The following is a 16,861-nucleotide window of genomic DNA, read 5'->3' as shown; positions in this document are numbered from 1 at the left end:
GACAGGCGCCACGATGGCAGAGGAACACGTTCGCACCGAGTTTCCTGGCTTTACATCACAGTTTAGGTCTGCCTGGCTGCTCATCACCAAAGCAATATCTAACTGTCCCCTTGCTAACTTTGCAGATGGATTTTAGTACTGAGGTCATGTGTTTTTTTTGTCTCTTTTCATGCTGTTCCCCTACTTGTTTCCTCTCTCTTGTGTCTTTCTGCCTGTCTGTTCCAGTGTCCTCTTTCCTTTCCTTTTCCTCCTCTCCATTTGTGAGAGATCTCCTGGGGCTTTACAACAAACAACTACATTGCTGGAGGTTAAGCACAGCCCTGACAATTCCCAAGAGAACTCAGAATCCAACTTTATAAATAATCTAAATATGGAACAAATATAACATTAGGGCACTGCATTGCTCAAGTTTGCAGTTACTGGTTTAGTACCACGAAATGCAGCAGAACAAACAGAAGAGTTATGAGTTGGCTGCTTCCACATGTAATAAGATAACTTCCAGGCTAGCTTTCTCAACCCAAAGCCATCACGTTTATGCTGCTCAAAAATATAACATCATTTCCATGCTGCGTCACAGAGCTCATCATGTGTCCGGAAGTACAAATCAGTATTCTTGTCTGTCTATGTCAAAAGTCCGCAAAAAGTCAGTATGTGTAGATAATAAAGGCAGAGAGCAGTGTCCAAAGTCCTGCTACTCACTGTGCCCCCCCCCCCCTCCCCTTTTTTCCGGATGATACCATTAGGAATTAGCATACAGTACCTATGGCAACCGGCAACCTTTGTCAGATTCTTTCATAATATTTGTACAGCCGTCTGCCGCTCGCTTTATTTAGCTCAGGCTTGATGGCGCTATGTGATAACTTCTAGCTCTCTCTGCCTCGCACAGGTGAAAGCACCAACTAAAAGCACCCGGAGACGTAATAAATAATGACATAAGAGCTATTAGGAGTACATTATCTCAGTAGGATTGTTGTGATTATGTCTAATGAGCACACATCCTGTAGCTGTTGTACTGCATGCATTGATGTTAGTAACAGTCATGCACACTTTCAAACATACAAATCAGCCTATTTCTGTTTGCATTGCTTTGTTTTTACAGTAACAATGTTCAAAGCTAATATTTCCTTTGATTCTGTATTTTATGATGACTTACCGCTTCATTAGTTTAGACAGAGCACTCGTCTCTAATGAAAATTGACTCAATGCTATGAAATATGAGCGAAGATAAAGAATGTCAAATGAAATGTGTGTTTGATTTAAAATAGAAACCAAGAAAAACTGTGAATTATTTTGATTATTTATGTAAATGAATGCAATTCGACTCATAAGATGCCACTGCAATCTCCATTGAGTCGCATATCACATGTTTTTACAATTAAAAACAATGTGTTTTAAACCCTTTAAATGTATCTTTGAAAATAAATGTTTGCAAGTCTGTAAGAGCTTTTAAGTGACCCTTTTTTAGTTTCTGCTCCTACGACACTCAGTACCCATAATGCCACGCTGCCTTCCCCCGGTGAACTCCTCTGCTCGGCATGTCTGCTTCTTGTTTATATTAAACATGGTGTGGCTCAGATTAAAGGGTGACAATTTTGCCTGGAGGCTGTTGCTATGGAAATGCATCTGCTATAGCTATGATAGGCCATTCATGTTTGATTAATTGGTTTTTCAATGCTTCTTGGTTTGTGAGGACCCTTAAAGAGCAAGTCCATAGCAAATGGAAAATTAATGGATTTCTATTTCCTTCTCTTTTCCCTTTCTTCCTCTTTTTTCCCCCTGCTTTCTTATTACTTATTTTGCTGAAGCTATTTTCTCATGTTTCAAGAAGTGGTGGTGTTTTGAATTATTATTGGAAGTTGTCGATTGCTGTGGATGGGGGGAGGTTAGAGCTTGGTTATTTGAAATGCAAAAGGAATGTCTTTGTTCATGTCTGCCTTTTGTGTGCAGCTGCTGAGGCAAACACAGAATCTAATGTCGTGTGAATATTATGAGTTTTCAAAGCAGGCCAGAGCCTCGTACTACATTACTTTGTTGTGCATTTTTATTCCAGCAATCTACTGGGACCAATTATGATTAGAGAGCCAAACCTTCATCTTTGAACCTCTGCTCGTGTTTATCAAGACTTCATATGCTCGGGCCTTTTCAATTTGATCTTTTTAGCACTTCACTAATGTGTAATGTATTATTTAACTCATAAATGTTTCAAAGAGCTAACAAATGCTGGTTCGTCACTTTCTGATCTGTAAATTGCCAAACATTCCCATTTATGCCTACATTAAAAGCATCCTTTGGTCCGTGTTCATGTTCTGTCCGGATGAATCTTGAAGAAAAAGCTTTCATGTAGTTATTATTGAATATCTTTTAAGATGGCTAAGAGCAGAACTTTGTGAGGGTCTGATTCTGTAATCACTCTGAAGGGTGTTCTCTATGCGGGGGGGCTTTCTCCAGCTGCGAGCACCACTTTTGTTGCTATTTCTAGGCCCAAGTGTAGAAAAAGGTGGTGTTTAACTTTGCACTAAGTGATATTTTTCTCTTTCACAGCGTGCAGTGAGCATAATACATCTACAGGGGGTTGATAGGGTTGTTGATCAATTCCATAGATGGTAGCTTTGCAAGGTGCAGATCTATGCTTTACACTTTCCAGAAGCAGGAACTGAAGTCTTCCGCAAACACAACCAGGTCACCATGTCTCAAGGACCCTGGAGGGCCTGCACTTATTGCACTACTTAGTGATTACTTATAGATGTAAATATAAGTGAAAGTAAATCATGGATTTTACCTTTAACTGCAATAAAAAGCTCCTTTGACAAATGATTTAATTCTGAGTTAAGTGATAAGGTGTCATAGCTAATTTTTGTGAAGCTATCCAACGTTTGGCTTGACATTTGAAGAAGTGTAAAAGCTTTGACTTAAATTGGGGAAAAACCTATTTTTTTAATTCCAAAAGAAGTCCAATCTAATTTTAGCTATGTGTTGGGTCTTCACTAAGTCCTGAAAAATATATCTGGCTCTTTTGCTGCTCTCCAACATTCAAAAGATGGTCGCTTCCTGTTTCTGTCTGCCATTTGGTGCTGAGATGGTATTGTAGTGAGAGAATTGCTGCAAACATCTGCCATTTCAAATGGATGATTCCACCACACACTATAAAAAATAAAAGAGAAGGAAGTTGTGGACTAAAAAAACGTTATTATCAGTTCAAAGAAGATACATGCTTTTGCTAGGGGGGGTCTCTGAGCATGTCTAAAATACTGCTTTACAGCTGCTTTAAGCTCTTAATGGCTGTTTTCACCTATTTCATTAAAAAGAAAACAGATCTTTACAGAGGTTTATGGGGGTCTCATTTCTTTGATCGACAGCTGTCTGAGCCCATCACAGCTTGGCGTGTTGACTTCTGCACTCATCAGTTTCCATCCACCTCCAACTCATTGATATCTAGATATTCCGGCTCTGTTAACTGACAATATGGCAGCAGGCCATACACCCAAAGGCTTTCAGCCTTCAAAATTAACCTTCAGAAAACTATGGGGAATTTCACAGATGCTATATTCATTTTTTTCTTGTCTGGTTAGTTAAGATTGAATGGTAATAGGAAGCAAAGTAGATTTATTTCAAAGTCTGAGTGAGTTGTGTTGGTTGGTGGGGGTTGAGAGATAACATATGTTTTTGGGAGATATAAAGCTGATTAATCACCTTGCTCCCAGTATTTAAAATGTGCTAAAGCCAGGTACCAAAGAAGTCAAATAAATTAACTTGGCCACAAACTTGCAAGTTTGAATAAATGGCCTGCTACTGTATTGGCAAAAGACAATTGAAAACAAAAAGAGAAGCTTCCCAATGACCAGCTTTAGTTTAACAATGAGAACCTGCATGAGGGGCTTTGTGTGTGTGTAGTTTCTTCCAACAGACACATTTCCCTCATTCCTCAATTATAGATTTTTTCGAACACACATGCATATTTATTCAAACTATTTTCAAAGTCTTTGCATATTTGGCTAATTGGCATACTTTCATAACATTGAGGAGCAAATAGTAAAGCTGGTGTTCTTCTCTCACCCCAGATGCAGGAGATGGCTTTGCACCACCACCACCACCAACAACAGCAACACCATCACCATCACCAGCACCCAGACGGCGCTCATTATGACCGCGCCCGTCACCACTCCCTGATAAACCGCTCACCTCCGATACTGCCCAACCCTATGAGTGCACTGACCCAGCTAAACCCTCATGTGAGCAGGAGTGCCCTGCCTCATGGTTCTCCCTCTCCTCCCGGGAGTAAATCGGCCACACCCTCCCCCTCAAGCTCCAATCAGGAAGAGGAGACTGATCCTCATTCGAAGGTACTGATGTAGCAACGCATGTCCGGCTTATAGCAGTGGAGTAGGAGGCGAGGGCTTGGCAGTCAGATATGGTTTGCATGCTGACTTTAGTTGTGGAATCCAAACAGGAGTAGCCATGCTTGTGCTTGTTATTGGGTTTGCTGGGAAACTCACCTGGTTGCACACGTTTGCTGTTGAATGGAACTGAAGCCATGATTTCCTTTGTTTTGTATGAGTATGTCATTTAGTGTAGGATTGTGGTGTCACATTCATGATTTATTCTAGGTGTAGACACTGTTATTAAAATGTTCTCTTTTTCTAATTTCCAAACACTTACAGACACATGAAATGAGAAACAATATGAAACCTTTTCCCTTAAATTATTTAGGAATTTCTTGCAACAAACCGCCCTTATTTACAGATGTGATGAATACTGTAATTGGTTGATCATCAATAACACAGATACAAAGTATTGGCAGTCTTATGTTGTCATTAATGTTATATACAATCTGGCTTGAGAGCTACACTTCATTTTAATCACTAATTTATTTAAATGATAAGAGAAGGATACTTGTTTACAGTCTTTCGGTTTGTATAAATCTGTAAAACTGCTTTCATAAATTGCCCACAAACCAATGTCTCTGTGGATTTGCTTCGTTTCTATCAGGGGAATGTGAATGAGTGTATAATTGAATCTGCCACATCCACAGTGTTTCAGATTCATCTGTGTATTTAAATGCTCCACCAGCATGCATTGATACAGTATAAGATGAAATGATCCTTTAGTTAAAGAAAATATATTTCCCTGCATATACATCTCTGCTGTGCTTCTCACTGCGTGCGTGAATAAAAATGATTACCATCTCTCCTATCAGTAAGTAATTCCATTTGCTCTCTCCAATTCACTCTGAGACCACATCAAAGCCAGAGCAGATACAGCAGGCGATTTAAAATTCCTTTCACCCCTAGCTCGAAAGTCAGGATTTATGACTTGCTGAACAACTGAAGAATAAAGATTTGAAAAGGTTTGATAAATTCAACTAACAGATGTTATTTCTGACAAAGTAAGGCGGAAAAAATAAATGCTGTCAACCAGTGGCGGTGTGAAAATGTTACTGTCAGTAAATACAATTAAAGTAACTAACCACCAAATTAGAAAGCGTTGTATTTGCAGAGTCAATAAGTCGTTTTGTTTTTTGTGTTTTTTGATGGTCTTCCAGATCACGGGAGAGAAGCGGCCGTCTTCAGAGATGATGAAGCCCAAGCCTAAACCCCAAAAAAAGAAGAAGAAGAAGGATCCCAATGAGCCGACCAAGCCTGTGTCAGCCTATGCCTTGTTCTTCAGAGACACCCAGGCAGCCATTAAAGGACAGAATCCCAACGCCACCTTTGGAGACGTATCCAAGATAGTGGCCTCCATGTGGGACGGACTGGGAGAGGAGCAGAAACAGGTACATTTATATTCCGTATTCTACATTAGTTGATCTTTGTAGTGACAGTTCGTACAATCTGCACGTGATATTGTTGCAACAATCTACTGCAAATGTGTGGAACAGGTCCTCCAAGCAGACAGTATGAACAGAACTCCTTCGTATCCATGTGGTCTGCCTCTTTCTTTGTACCCGCCTTTAGAAATACATCCAAGGCTACGTTTCTTGCTAACAGTTAACTAAATCACCATCCGGCAGTTGAAGTGCAACATAACAATTCATTTGCAGTCATTTTTTGGCCACATGGAACATGTGTATCTACTTACTTTTAGCTCTGTTTTTGGTTTCCACCCACTCCTGGGATTATTATCTTCAATTTGAGCTGGTAAATACTCCGCTATGTTCACCAGTTTGTTGCTAACTTTATTTGTCTTGTATATGGTGCTGGGAAGGCACTTTTATATATTTCTTGTTTGAACATATGACCGTGAGATTGATCCAAATTAGTAAAGTTAGGGTTATTCTGTGTGGTTTCGTTTCCTTCATTTTCCATTATATTTGACATGTGATTCCTCATATGAACATCATTGAAAGAAGAGAAAAGTTACCATTAGCAGTGTTGATAGATATATGGCCCTGAATATCTTCACGAGTCGATTTTATTTTTATTACAGCCTGACTTGAACGTAGGGAACTCCATCAACATTTGCTCCAGTAAAGTGCATTTCCACGCAACACATTTTCTGTTTCATTTCAGCTTTTCAGACCAAAGTCAAAGGAGTTTCTATGTGTTTGTGGTAACAAATGATGGTGTGAAATGAATAGAAAACGAGACAGTCTGATGATCATGCGCAGACTCATATTTTTAGAATATCCAGTCAGGGCACAGCCTATTGGGTGTCAAATAAAAGCACCTGTCTCCATGACAAAGTGCAGCCCATTCTCCTCAGCCCCAGCCACCGTCAAAATAGACCCTATCTAGCATGTGTTTGTTTTTCTCCCACCAAACCTACTTTATACGCTGGACTTTGGAGGCCGTCTGTCCCTTTTATTTGCAGTTAATTTTTGCCGCCTTCACCGGGGCTCTTCACCATGAATCTTCATTTTGCCGCTGACACCCTTGAATGTGAATTCCTCATTTCCTGTCCTTTTATTTATATCTGTTGCCTGGTGATTTGATCATGCTGGGAATACAAGATTAGCAATTGCCTTGTCCTTGGTTTTGCCTCAAGGACATCTGCTCCTGAAATGTTATTGTTTGTGCTTCTTAACCCTTTGTGTCCCGGCTTCTTTTTCGACTTAGATTTTGCACTGTAGATGTAACACTCTCTCTCTCTCTCTCTCTCTCTCTCTCTCTCTCTCTCTCTCTCTCTCTCTCTCTCTCTCTCTCTCTCTCTGTCTCTCACTACTACTAAATGCATTTGTCCTTCACAGTATTACCCGTGAACAGAGACGACACTAAGAAAAGGGCAATTCCGTCAATAAAAATCTGCCCATTCAGTGTGCCATTCAACAGCTAATGTTTTGATTTGTTTGTGCATTTATATGTTTAATCAAACGTGTCACCTAGCAAGACACATAATTAACTTGAGGTAATGATGTCATTATGGAATGAGATGTAGGACCCTGTCTGGGCAATAACACTGTGATTGCTCTAATTATTCTCTTTGACTAGCGCTGTCACTTATTCCTGCATAGAAAAATGGATAAACTTGATAACCATGTATTTACAGAGTGCAACCAATTCAGCTACTGCCTGCTAATACTCATTTAGGTCAAAAGATATTAAAATGTATGTCCTTGGTGTTGACAACATATTAAAGCATCCTCTATCAATAATTAATGACCAATAATTATGATAAAATGCATTTAGCTTGAAAACTTCTCATTCCAGAGACCTTAAACCTATTCAATAAACACCTTTAATTCCGTCTCTCCCTGCTCGTTGACTGTTAATGTTTAAGTTGTTATGGTTTTTCTTTCCTTTTTTTTCTTCCAACATCGGCTGTCATGTAATCTCTATAGGACCGATGAGGTGTGTTCTATAATGTCACAGTCAGACCCTCTGGAGCCATGAAGGCTCACCAGAATGTAAACACAGCCCTTCCCCTACACACAGCTTTGTTTTAACTAGAACGTGGCCCCTGTTTCCAATTACCTATAGTACTTCTCAAACACACCATGCAGCCAAATTCACATAAAGGCATTGAAGGCAGCTCGTTTTATGGCTGTACTTTATTGAAGAAACGATCAGAAGTGTCATTGTCGTGATTTGTGTTCTTTTTGTGATTCGTTTAAGCTTCAATGTGCGTTTTCCCCATTTTGCACACATTGTTGTGTATTCTCCAGTGTCGCCCTTGAGTTATGTAGAACAAAGTCTTTTTTTTAATTCATGTTTATGTTCATATTTTCCTTTTTATTAAGATGTTTTCCGATGCCTGCACGCCGTATAGTATTCTTTAATTCCCGAAGGCCCTTGTTTTATAGTGCTAGATCAATGCGTTATTTGGGCTGCGTTATTCCTCAAGGTGACTACATGTTAAAGCTGCCCTAGAAACACAAAAGAACATTTTTGCTTGTTTTTGCTATTAAAGATTAAGATCAATTTTTACGTTTTTGTTTTAGGAGCAGTGGAGAGGAACAGTGATAATGGAGTTTGGTAGGAGAGAGGAGAGACCTTAGCTTTATTTAATTGAGTCTGCTGTGTTGGAGTTGTGTATCAGTGAAAGGTCAGCGATAGAAGGAAGAAAACACTGTCACTCAGTTTAGCCTGTATGTTTAGATGCTATACTCCGCATATAAGCTATATTTTAGCATCTATCCAAAGATTTATATATATTTTTCTGTCAATTCTTTTGTTCTACTTTCACATCCACAGTTTTTTTATTTCTTTATTTTATTCTTGACGTATTGTTCTCTCTCCTTCACCACTCTAATCTCTCCACCTTCTCTACCTCCCATTTTTATCCTCCTCCTTCTCCTCCTCCTTCATCGGTCGCTCGGCTTTTCGGTCGTCGGGGTAATCACTCCCTTCAGTGTCAGCAGGGTGCGGAGTTATTGTCTCCTGTAATTAACTGGTTATCAAACAAGAACATTTCATTAAGGTACAATTAGGGGCTAATTCAGGCGGGACACCTCTGTGTCAGGATTACGATGGAGGCATATGCTCTCCCCTTGCAGCTTTGTTATTTTTAATTTCAACTGACCTGCAGCCTCTGACGGCTTCAATTGCTAATGAATCCACTCACTTTCGAATAATTAGACATCCTTAGGCATGGTAATTTATTTAAAAGTATCCGTCGTTGCGCAAGTCATTAGCTGTGTTAAATTGATTTGGAATTAAAGCTGCTGGGAGAAGTTTGGGGTTCATTAAAGAGGCAGCCATGTATCCATCAATATTTAAGGGGTAAGGGGTTAGGTTGTCATGTCTTTCTTTTTTTTAACAAGAACTGTAATTCATTTTCTAATGGGGATTATCTATTATATTAAAAATAGTGTATTTCTTTATTTAAAGCTTCTTGTTCAATGCGGTTCTTTCTTAAAATACCTGAATGTATATGACGGAAGGGAAAATAATGATAATATTGTAAATAGGGACGAGTGAGAGGATAAACATCAGGTGTTTGAGCAAGAGATTGTATCCGTCTTCCTCCAGGTTTGTTTGCTGTTCTCTGTGTATGTCTGTTTGTTTATTGACTGTATGTGTTAGCTGCTGCCAGCCTTTGTGCATTTGGCAACACATGAATGCTTAATGGTTATTCTACCCCACCTCTTGGAAAGAAATGACCCCGTCCATGGAGCCACAGATAGTCTCTCACAGAGGATCAGTAATTACCCGCTGCATTCACACACACGCAAACTTTCTTCTTCATATTAAAATGCGCGAGAGATGAGCTGAGATCTGAGTCTTCCTCTTCGATTTTAAGGGTGGACTTTTTGCGACTTGTTTTCCCCGCTTCAAAAAGGCAATGGCAGCTATAAAGAGCCTGTGAGTGACATGTGATGACATTAACTCGAATTCCCTGTCTTAACGCATCATTTGAGGTTCATTCAGAAGGCTTGCAATTGCCTCTTTGCTAATGCTTTTTTGAATTCTTTTATTTTTGTTCTCCTCGTCTGAATGATTTGCTGGGACATCAGCTCTGATTAAAAGATGAGCAACAGCCTTAATAGAGGAAGAGGCTGGAAAGCAACAATGACAAACAGCTTCTCACTCCTCATTTAGCTCCATAATATGTCAAACTCCATCTTGAAGTGTACACAAGCTTTCTCTGCATTTCATTCTGGACATTTTGAATAAATAAATGACTGAAATGCAGAGACTTCATGCATATGGTCAAATATCCTTTACTTGATAGCTGTGCCATGGATGTTTTTGATTTGTTTTTCATCAAGGGGAAAATGGCTAAGTCACAAAAATCACATCTTGACTCAAATCTCCTCCACAATTTGGACCACAGGGTCATTTTAGCCTTTGGCGTCACCTTGTAATAAATCCTTGTTGTTGTTGTTGTGTTTGCTCCTGCAGAACTACAAGAGGAAAACAGAGGCTGCTAAGAAGGAGTACCTGAAAGCCCTGGCCGCCTACAGAGCCAGTCTGGTTTCCAAGGTAACCACGGGGGTCACATCTTTGATATACATGGGTCAGCGACGATATAATTAGACAGAAATTCCTTTCACTCTTATTCCACGGAAAGGGTCCACTTGCTGCACCGAGGGGTTAGTATGTGTGTGTGTGTGTGTGTGTGTGTGTGTGTGTGTGTGTGTGTGTGTGTGTGTGTGTGTGTGTGTGTGTGTGTGTGTGTGTGTGTGTGTGTGTGTGTGTGTGTGTGTGTGTGTGTGTGTGTGTGTGTGTGTGTGTGTGTGTGGCGAGTGTGCTCAGTGGAGAACAGTGACAATTAGGCCTCACACACACCCAATTTGCAACCTGGGGTGAAATGAAAAGTAGCAGTGCACGTCTGTGTGTGCGTGCTATTTAGCTCTTTAGTGTGCACATGTTAGAGTAGAAGTGGGCATTACCTATCATTTGCTGTCCTCCCTGATGGGATACTAATGTGTTGCCTTAGGTTTTCTCACACTTACTGGTCTCTCTTTGCTCTAGTTTAGCCCAGAACATTATATGAACCACATTGCAAAAGTAACATATTTAAAAAACATGCTATAATATGCTGCAGTCTTTGTACATTTTCAGGGATTCTCACTATAGTTACTACAGTTTCATTCTGCTTTTACACTGCGTTTAATTTCCGTTATCGTGCATTGTTTTCGGAACACAACTCTAAATTGCATTAGCATATACCAGGCTCCTCCTCTTCCCCCTCCCCCTTCCCCGTCCTCCTTCCTCCCCTCCGCACAGCGCCACACTTCCTCTCGTGCTCATGGGCCAAAAACAAGCACCTTGATTAAGGCATGAATAGTTAATTCATCAGCCTCTTCACTGTGGCATACTTTCAACTAAAAAGACTATTCTCATCTCTTGTCTTTGGTGCAATTAGACATTCATGTCAGAGCTCCTATACAGAGGCTTGATTGATGCTATATGTTGGAAGATTGCCAGTCAAAAAACTGACTAACAAAAATAACCCTGCAGCCCCCCCTCCTCGCTCATTCAGGACCAGCCAATCTGAATGCAGAGCTGAATCTCATGATTCAACGTGACTCTTTTTTTTTTAATTACCAATGAAGGAGTCTTTTCAGAGTGAATTGGGGCGGGTGGAATTGGAGGTAATTGGAGTATCATTTGAAGGATTCGCATCTTCAGCGTGCACCTGTTGCCTTTTTGTTTGGTGACGCATGTTGGTTTGTTTAAGAGAAGAAGAAAAAACAAAAGTTTGATTGCTTCCCACTTTATGTCATGGCACTCCTCTTGTGCTCATTTCAATCCTAAATCTCCAAAGTACAGAATGTAATTAAAAAAAAGTCTCAATTAAAAAAACGCACTTTTACAGATTTCATAAATGTTTCAATCCCCATACATTTGCACAAACATCATATATTTCCTACCATGAATATTCAATATACTGCAAATATAACCCTAAAATATTTTGTTCCAAGGTGAAAGAAATCACAGCCACCCTCTCCCTTCACACCTTTCCCTCAGTATCTCATCTTCCACTTGACCCTGCAAATGCATCTGACCCTCTCTTATATCCATCCCTCCATCCTGTTCCATTGATTATTTCATGGCTTCAGAAGGATGGATGTGAGCCATTACTAAGTAGCAGACCGCCACACATCACTCGAGCCCGTCTGACAGTTAATGAGAAACACTGGATGTATGTCAGACATACACCACCTCATAAAAGAAAGGGAGACAGAAAAGCTGCAGAATGAATGTGTGTCGGGTGTCTCAGCGTCAACAGGGGTTTTTGTGGAATACATAAATAAAGAGAGGGGGAAAAGGGTGGTGACCGTGGGCAGCATTAGCAGCAATGGCTTAACATATGACTAATACATAGTATAGAATTATAAACTGCATGTTCACATCAGATTAAAGTGTCTTGGAAGAGGAGCCATGTCACTTTTACATTTTTCATGCAATATTTAAATAATTTTCTTTGAATTTGCCGATGCCAGCTGCTCCTTTTCTTTTGCTCCATTGTTTTGAAAACTTTCCCCTGAGAGATATATCTCTGTGGGAAAAAGGAGGCTCAAAGAATCATAGGACATTTTATTATTTTGATATCAGCTTTTGTTCTATATTTGCAACTAAACTTGTCCTATAATTGTAATACTGTTCAAATGTATGTTAAGTTCTGGAAGGAACAGTGTAAAACTACTTTGACTTATTTACACCAAGAAATACAAAATTAAATAGATCCACATTTCATAAATATTTAAGTTATAACCTTTACATGAACCCTCTGGCAAGGTGCAAACTGTTATATTTCAGTAAATACTGGATGTATCTAAACAGTATAATTAATGTTTATTAAAACTTGTGTCTTACAGTATTTTTGTAGCTTTGGCCTTCATTTGTAGATTATACGTCAACATGACTAGAAACGATTGTTAACAAGCAACAATTATGCCACATTATCCAAACCATTTTATTTCAGGGTTATCACACAAATACTTAATTTCACAGCAAAAGCAAATTTGTGAGACCTAAAACAAAACAAAAATGAACCACACTGTGACAAACTCTAATTATCTGAACAATAAATCTAATCATTTTCCTTCTCCTGCCCCCTCTCCAGACATATAACGATCCCGGCGAGACAAAAGGTCCCCAAACCAGCCAGGCTTCTTCACATATGATGCCAGCCAACCAGCCCCTGTACAGCGTGCCACACTCCCCCCAGCCATCGTCGCCCTACCTGGGGCCCGGGGGCTTCCCCCTCACCGACCTGCAGAGCTACGCAGGCCACGCCCCTCGCCACGCCCTGTCCCAGACGCTCAGCCAATCGCAGATGCTGCCCAGCATTAGTGCCTCTCCCCCCTCTTCCTTCCAGATCAGCCCCCCCCTTCACCCCCACCAGCAACTCTCCCTGCACCAGAGCTCGCTCCTCAACCAGCCTATCCGCATGCAGCAGGTCCAGTCCCAGCCAATCATCTCTCACCAGATGGGGCTGCAGGCCTCTCTGCACTCCCCTCCTCCTGGGCAGCAGGTATAGCAACAAACTGAGACACAACTCCTTTTTTAATCATGTTATAAGTTAAGATGGTGGCTTAGTTTGATTTCTTTCTCCAGGGTTTTTCCCACCTCCAGTCAGAGTATCAGAAGAGCCTTGGGGGCCCCCAGTCTCCAGGAGCCCCTGGCCCTGGTCCAGGCCCTGGAGTGCCTCAGGGCCATGACTGGGACGGTGAATACTGCAATCGGGAGTGTGGCAACCACTGCAGGTCAGCTGAGACGCTTTTATATGCTTTTCCACAATAAGCTCTGTTACTGCAACTTATTAAATCCTAGACTCGTGATGGACGTTTTGAATGGAGACAAATTGAGTTCAACCAAATGGAAATGTTATCTTCCTGTTTGATATATTAAACAGGAAAAAATAAAAAGTGGGAATTATTTTCGATTTAAGTTGTTCAGATAGACAGGACTCGAGCTCCCTTAAAAATACGTATATGTACTCTTGTCAGACGTCTCTCCCTTGCTTTCACAATGTAAGTGTTGAAAATTGTCAGCTCCGTTCCAGTGAGAGAGAGGAGACAGCTGGAGAGGTAATGGTGAGATAATAGAGCTTGTCATGTGTTTGTCAGACAGCAGTAAAAAAACAGATGTTTCCAACACAAGTTTTCACTGTTATTGTACTAAACGCTTTGGCAGGCACGCAGTGTTGCAGCATGGGAAGGTATTCCAAGTGTTGGTGCTAAAAAGCTATTAAATGTTTTGTTAAATGTACAGGGTTTAGTAAGAGCAGGAAAGCTAAGATAGAGGGTGCTTCGGCTTCATTATTGACTATCAGGGAATACAAAATATTTACAATGAAAGGAATAAATACTTCCTCTCCTGTTTGCATCCTTCTTTTCTGTACCCTTTTGTCTTTGTTTATAATCTAATCTGTGCTTTTGTATTTATTGATCTCCAGTGGCAGCATGATTGGCAGGGACAAGCCACTCTACCTCACCTGAAACTGAAGATCATGCTCAGATCCTGTCGACAAAAAACGACACTGAAGAGTCTAACCTCATCGCCCCCATCCTCCAACCCCTATCCCCTCAACCCCTCTTCTGATGCACACACTGAAACACAGTTCACACTTAACATACAATAACATACACACACATACAAACCCCCTCACACACACATACACATTCCACAACCCCACCACCGCCACCTTTTTTTGTCAATGTAATTATAATTTCTAGAACAATTTGTGATCAGAGTTTTTTGAATAGATGACTGCTGTCTGTACCGCTTAATGTATTAGCAGTCCTCTTGCTGTTTTAAATTTGCCAAGCACTTATAAAGCCCCCCCCCCCTCCCCTCCCTCCCGCTCCCACCCCTCCTCTCTGAGTTGTGTGGCTGTAGAGCACCCCTCTTCTGTGTCACTATCAAAGTCCCCTCAGGGACCCCATCCAGCTTTAATTAGAATGAGAAGAAAAAAATATACTCTTCCTCTTCTTTAATCATTTTAATTTCCTTTTGGGTTTTTTCTGCCTTTTTGTTGTTGTTGTTGTTGTTGCTGTTTTATTTATTTCTGGCTTGCAAATTGTTCTTTTTTTTTTGCCAATAAGCATTGGGCCCTGTACTGTAGGAAAATATTAACTTCTAGTAGGTTCAGCGCAGGCTTTGATGTTATGGTAGCTTTGCCTAAGGGCCTGCAAATTGATACAAAAAGCTTGGGTGGGGAAAAGTAACAAAACAAAATATTCTTTTTTTCAAATATTAAAGACCTGTTCAGGTCGACTGAGCTGTCACAGTGTGATTGTAAATATCACTTTTATGGGATCAAATTGGGAATTGGAAGTCCAGATAGATTTGTTTCTTCTTTAATATTACATGTAAGTCATTTTGTGTGCGTGTGTGTGTCTGGACGTTAGAATGTACCCCATTCATGACGTGTGGAGTCGAGTGTGTATGTGCACGGACACACACTTGCGTGCGAGAGTGTCTCAGTGTTCGAGTGTCGAGTCTTTCTCGTGAATTTTAACAGCCTTGTGCAGCTGGATTTCAGAGGACTATTTCACACTCGTTCTTGCATTAAATCTGTGCTCACTGGTGTGTTTTTTTCCAATAAAGTTCAATCTAAAACTGAATACACAATATGTGTCCTGCAGATCATTAAATGGAAAGAGCCAGGTGAGAGGTAGAGAGGAAAGAGATAGAGGAGAGAAAGAAACGCTGTGAGATAAAATGAGATATAATGTTGCAGGTGAAAAAAAAAAAGATATTGCCTCAAAATGCCCCCCGCCTCCCTTTTCTTATTTTGTCTGACCATAATGTCAATTTTGTCTACTCGACATGCAGAAGTGAAGTAACAGAATATGTGAATGGAGCCATCACATCCATATTACAGTGATTTTGATAAGTTTCTACTTGGTGTTTGGTTGTGTTGATCTCATCTTTTTAACTTTTTGTGTGATTAACAGAAATGCATTTTGCTGACAAAAACATCTGTATTTATCTCCTTACTGTAGCATATTTTCAGTTTTAGTTGTTACAGAACTATAACATTTTAAGTTGTGTAAAAAAACCTGCCAATTGTAGTTATTTTATTTGTAAAAGCCAGTAATGATAAATATTTTAAATGGTTATCAATATATTGTTTTTTCGCTAGTTGCCCATCAGCCATTTGACAGCTTTTTCTTATTTATGAAATAAATTAGATATTTTTGCTTCTTACAATGGAGGTGTATTTTTATTTTATTTTATTGTTTCATTTCCTTTGGTTTGATAAAAATGATGATGACCACAACAATGTTTGTATTTCTTTATTTTTTACATTTTGGGTGCTGCTCTTTTCCCCCTTGCCAGCAGCATCTGTTTGTGTCACAATGCTTCTTTTATTTTAAACCTGCATAATAAAAAAAAGTTTAAAAGTGACCCTGCCTGATGCCTGTTTATTTTTTGTGGCACTTACTTTTTAGACATGATAATCGTTGTTTTAAAGATCCCCCAACACCCCCGACTTACTGCACCTTACAGTGTATAGGCACTTAGGAGGGTCACATTTGTAGGCCTATCCTATATTTATATTTAGCTCGGGGCTTCAATGAAATTAGCTAATTAGCCGTGGATACAGAGTACACCAGCCAACGTGGATATTGCCAGTAAACTATCTTAACAAACAAGAGAGCAGATGCGAGAAAAACGTTTGCTTTGCTTGTGAAAGTGGTGCATCGTAGGCGTCTAGAGTGAGATAAAGAGAACAGAGAAATGCAATGTGCGCACAAACCCAGGCAACCATCCAAGTACTGATTTTACCCCAATTGCACACAAGTCTACTCAGAGACTTTCTGAGAGAGAAGAAGAGATTGAAATGGAACTGTCGCAATTCCTCCATTCAATGTTTTATTCATTTTGGGTCTGCCTGCCGTCTCTTCCTCTATAGCATTGCATTGGCAAATAGATCATCATTGGACAATTTGGGATATGACACACATTATATGAAAATCACAATCATGCATTCTAAATGCAATGCAAGATAAAAAGAGATGTTGGGT

At 40.1% G+C, this 16,861-nt stretch overlaps 1 protein-coding gene across 2 annotated transcripts in view; it reads left to right on the top strand.

Annotated features, from left to right (window-relative positions):
- Positions 1–16,241, top strand: part of tox2 (TOX high mobility group box family member 2) — a 90,271-nt gene extending 74,030 nt beyond the window's left edge. The window contains exons 5-10 of one of the 2 annotated variants that reach the window (XM_079683731.1): positions 4,059–4,340; positions 5,540–5,770; positions 10,278–10,358; positions 12,949–13,359; positions 13,443–13,591; positions 14,284–16,241. In XM_079683731.1, the coding sequence (XP_079539857.1) occupies positions 4,059–4,340; positions 5,540–5,770; positions 10,278–10,358; positions 12,949–13,359; positions 13,443–13,591; positions 14,284–14,326 (1,197 nt within the window). In that variant the 3' untranslated portion in view covers positions 14,327–16,241. Of the gene's footprint in view, positions 1–4,058; positions 4,341–5,527; positions 5,771–10,277; positions 10,359–12,948; positions 13,360–13,442; positions 13,592–14,283 lie in introns of both variants that reach the window. The other variant, XM_079683730.1, reaches the window with a different exon arrangement.
- The last annotated feature ends 620 nt before the right edge of the window (positions 16,242–16,861 follow it).

The sequence above is a fragment of the Notothenia rossii genome (assembly GCF_949606895.1).
Source record: "Notothenia rossii genome assembly, chromosome: 5".
Lineage (NCBI taxonomy): Eukaryota > Metazoa > Chordata > Actinopteri > Perciformes > Nototheniidae > Notothenia > Notothenia rossii.
Note: the sequence above shows the minus strand (reverse complement) of the source record. Positions and strands in the feature narration are given on the sequence as shown.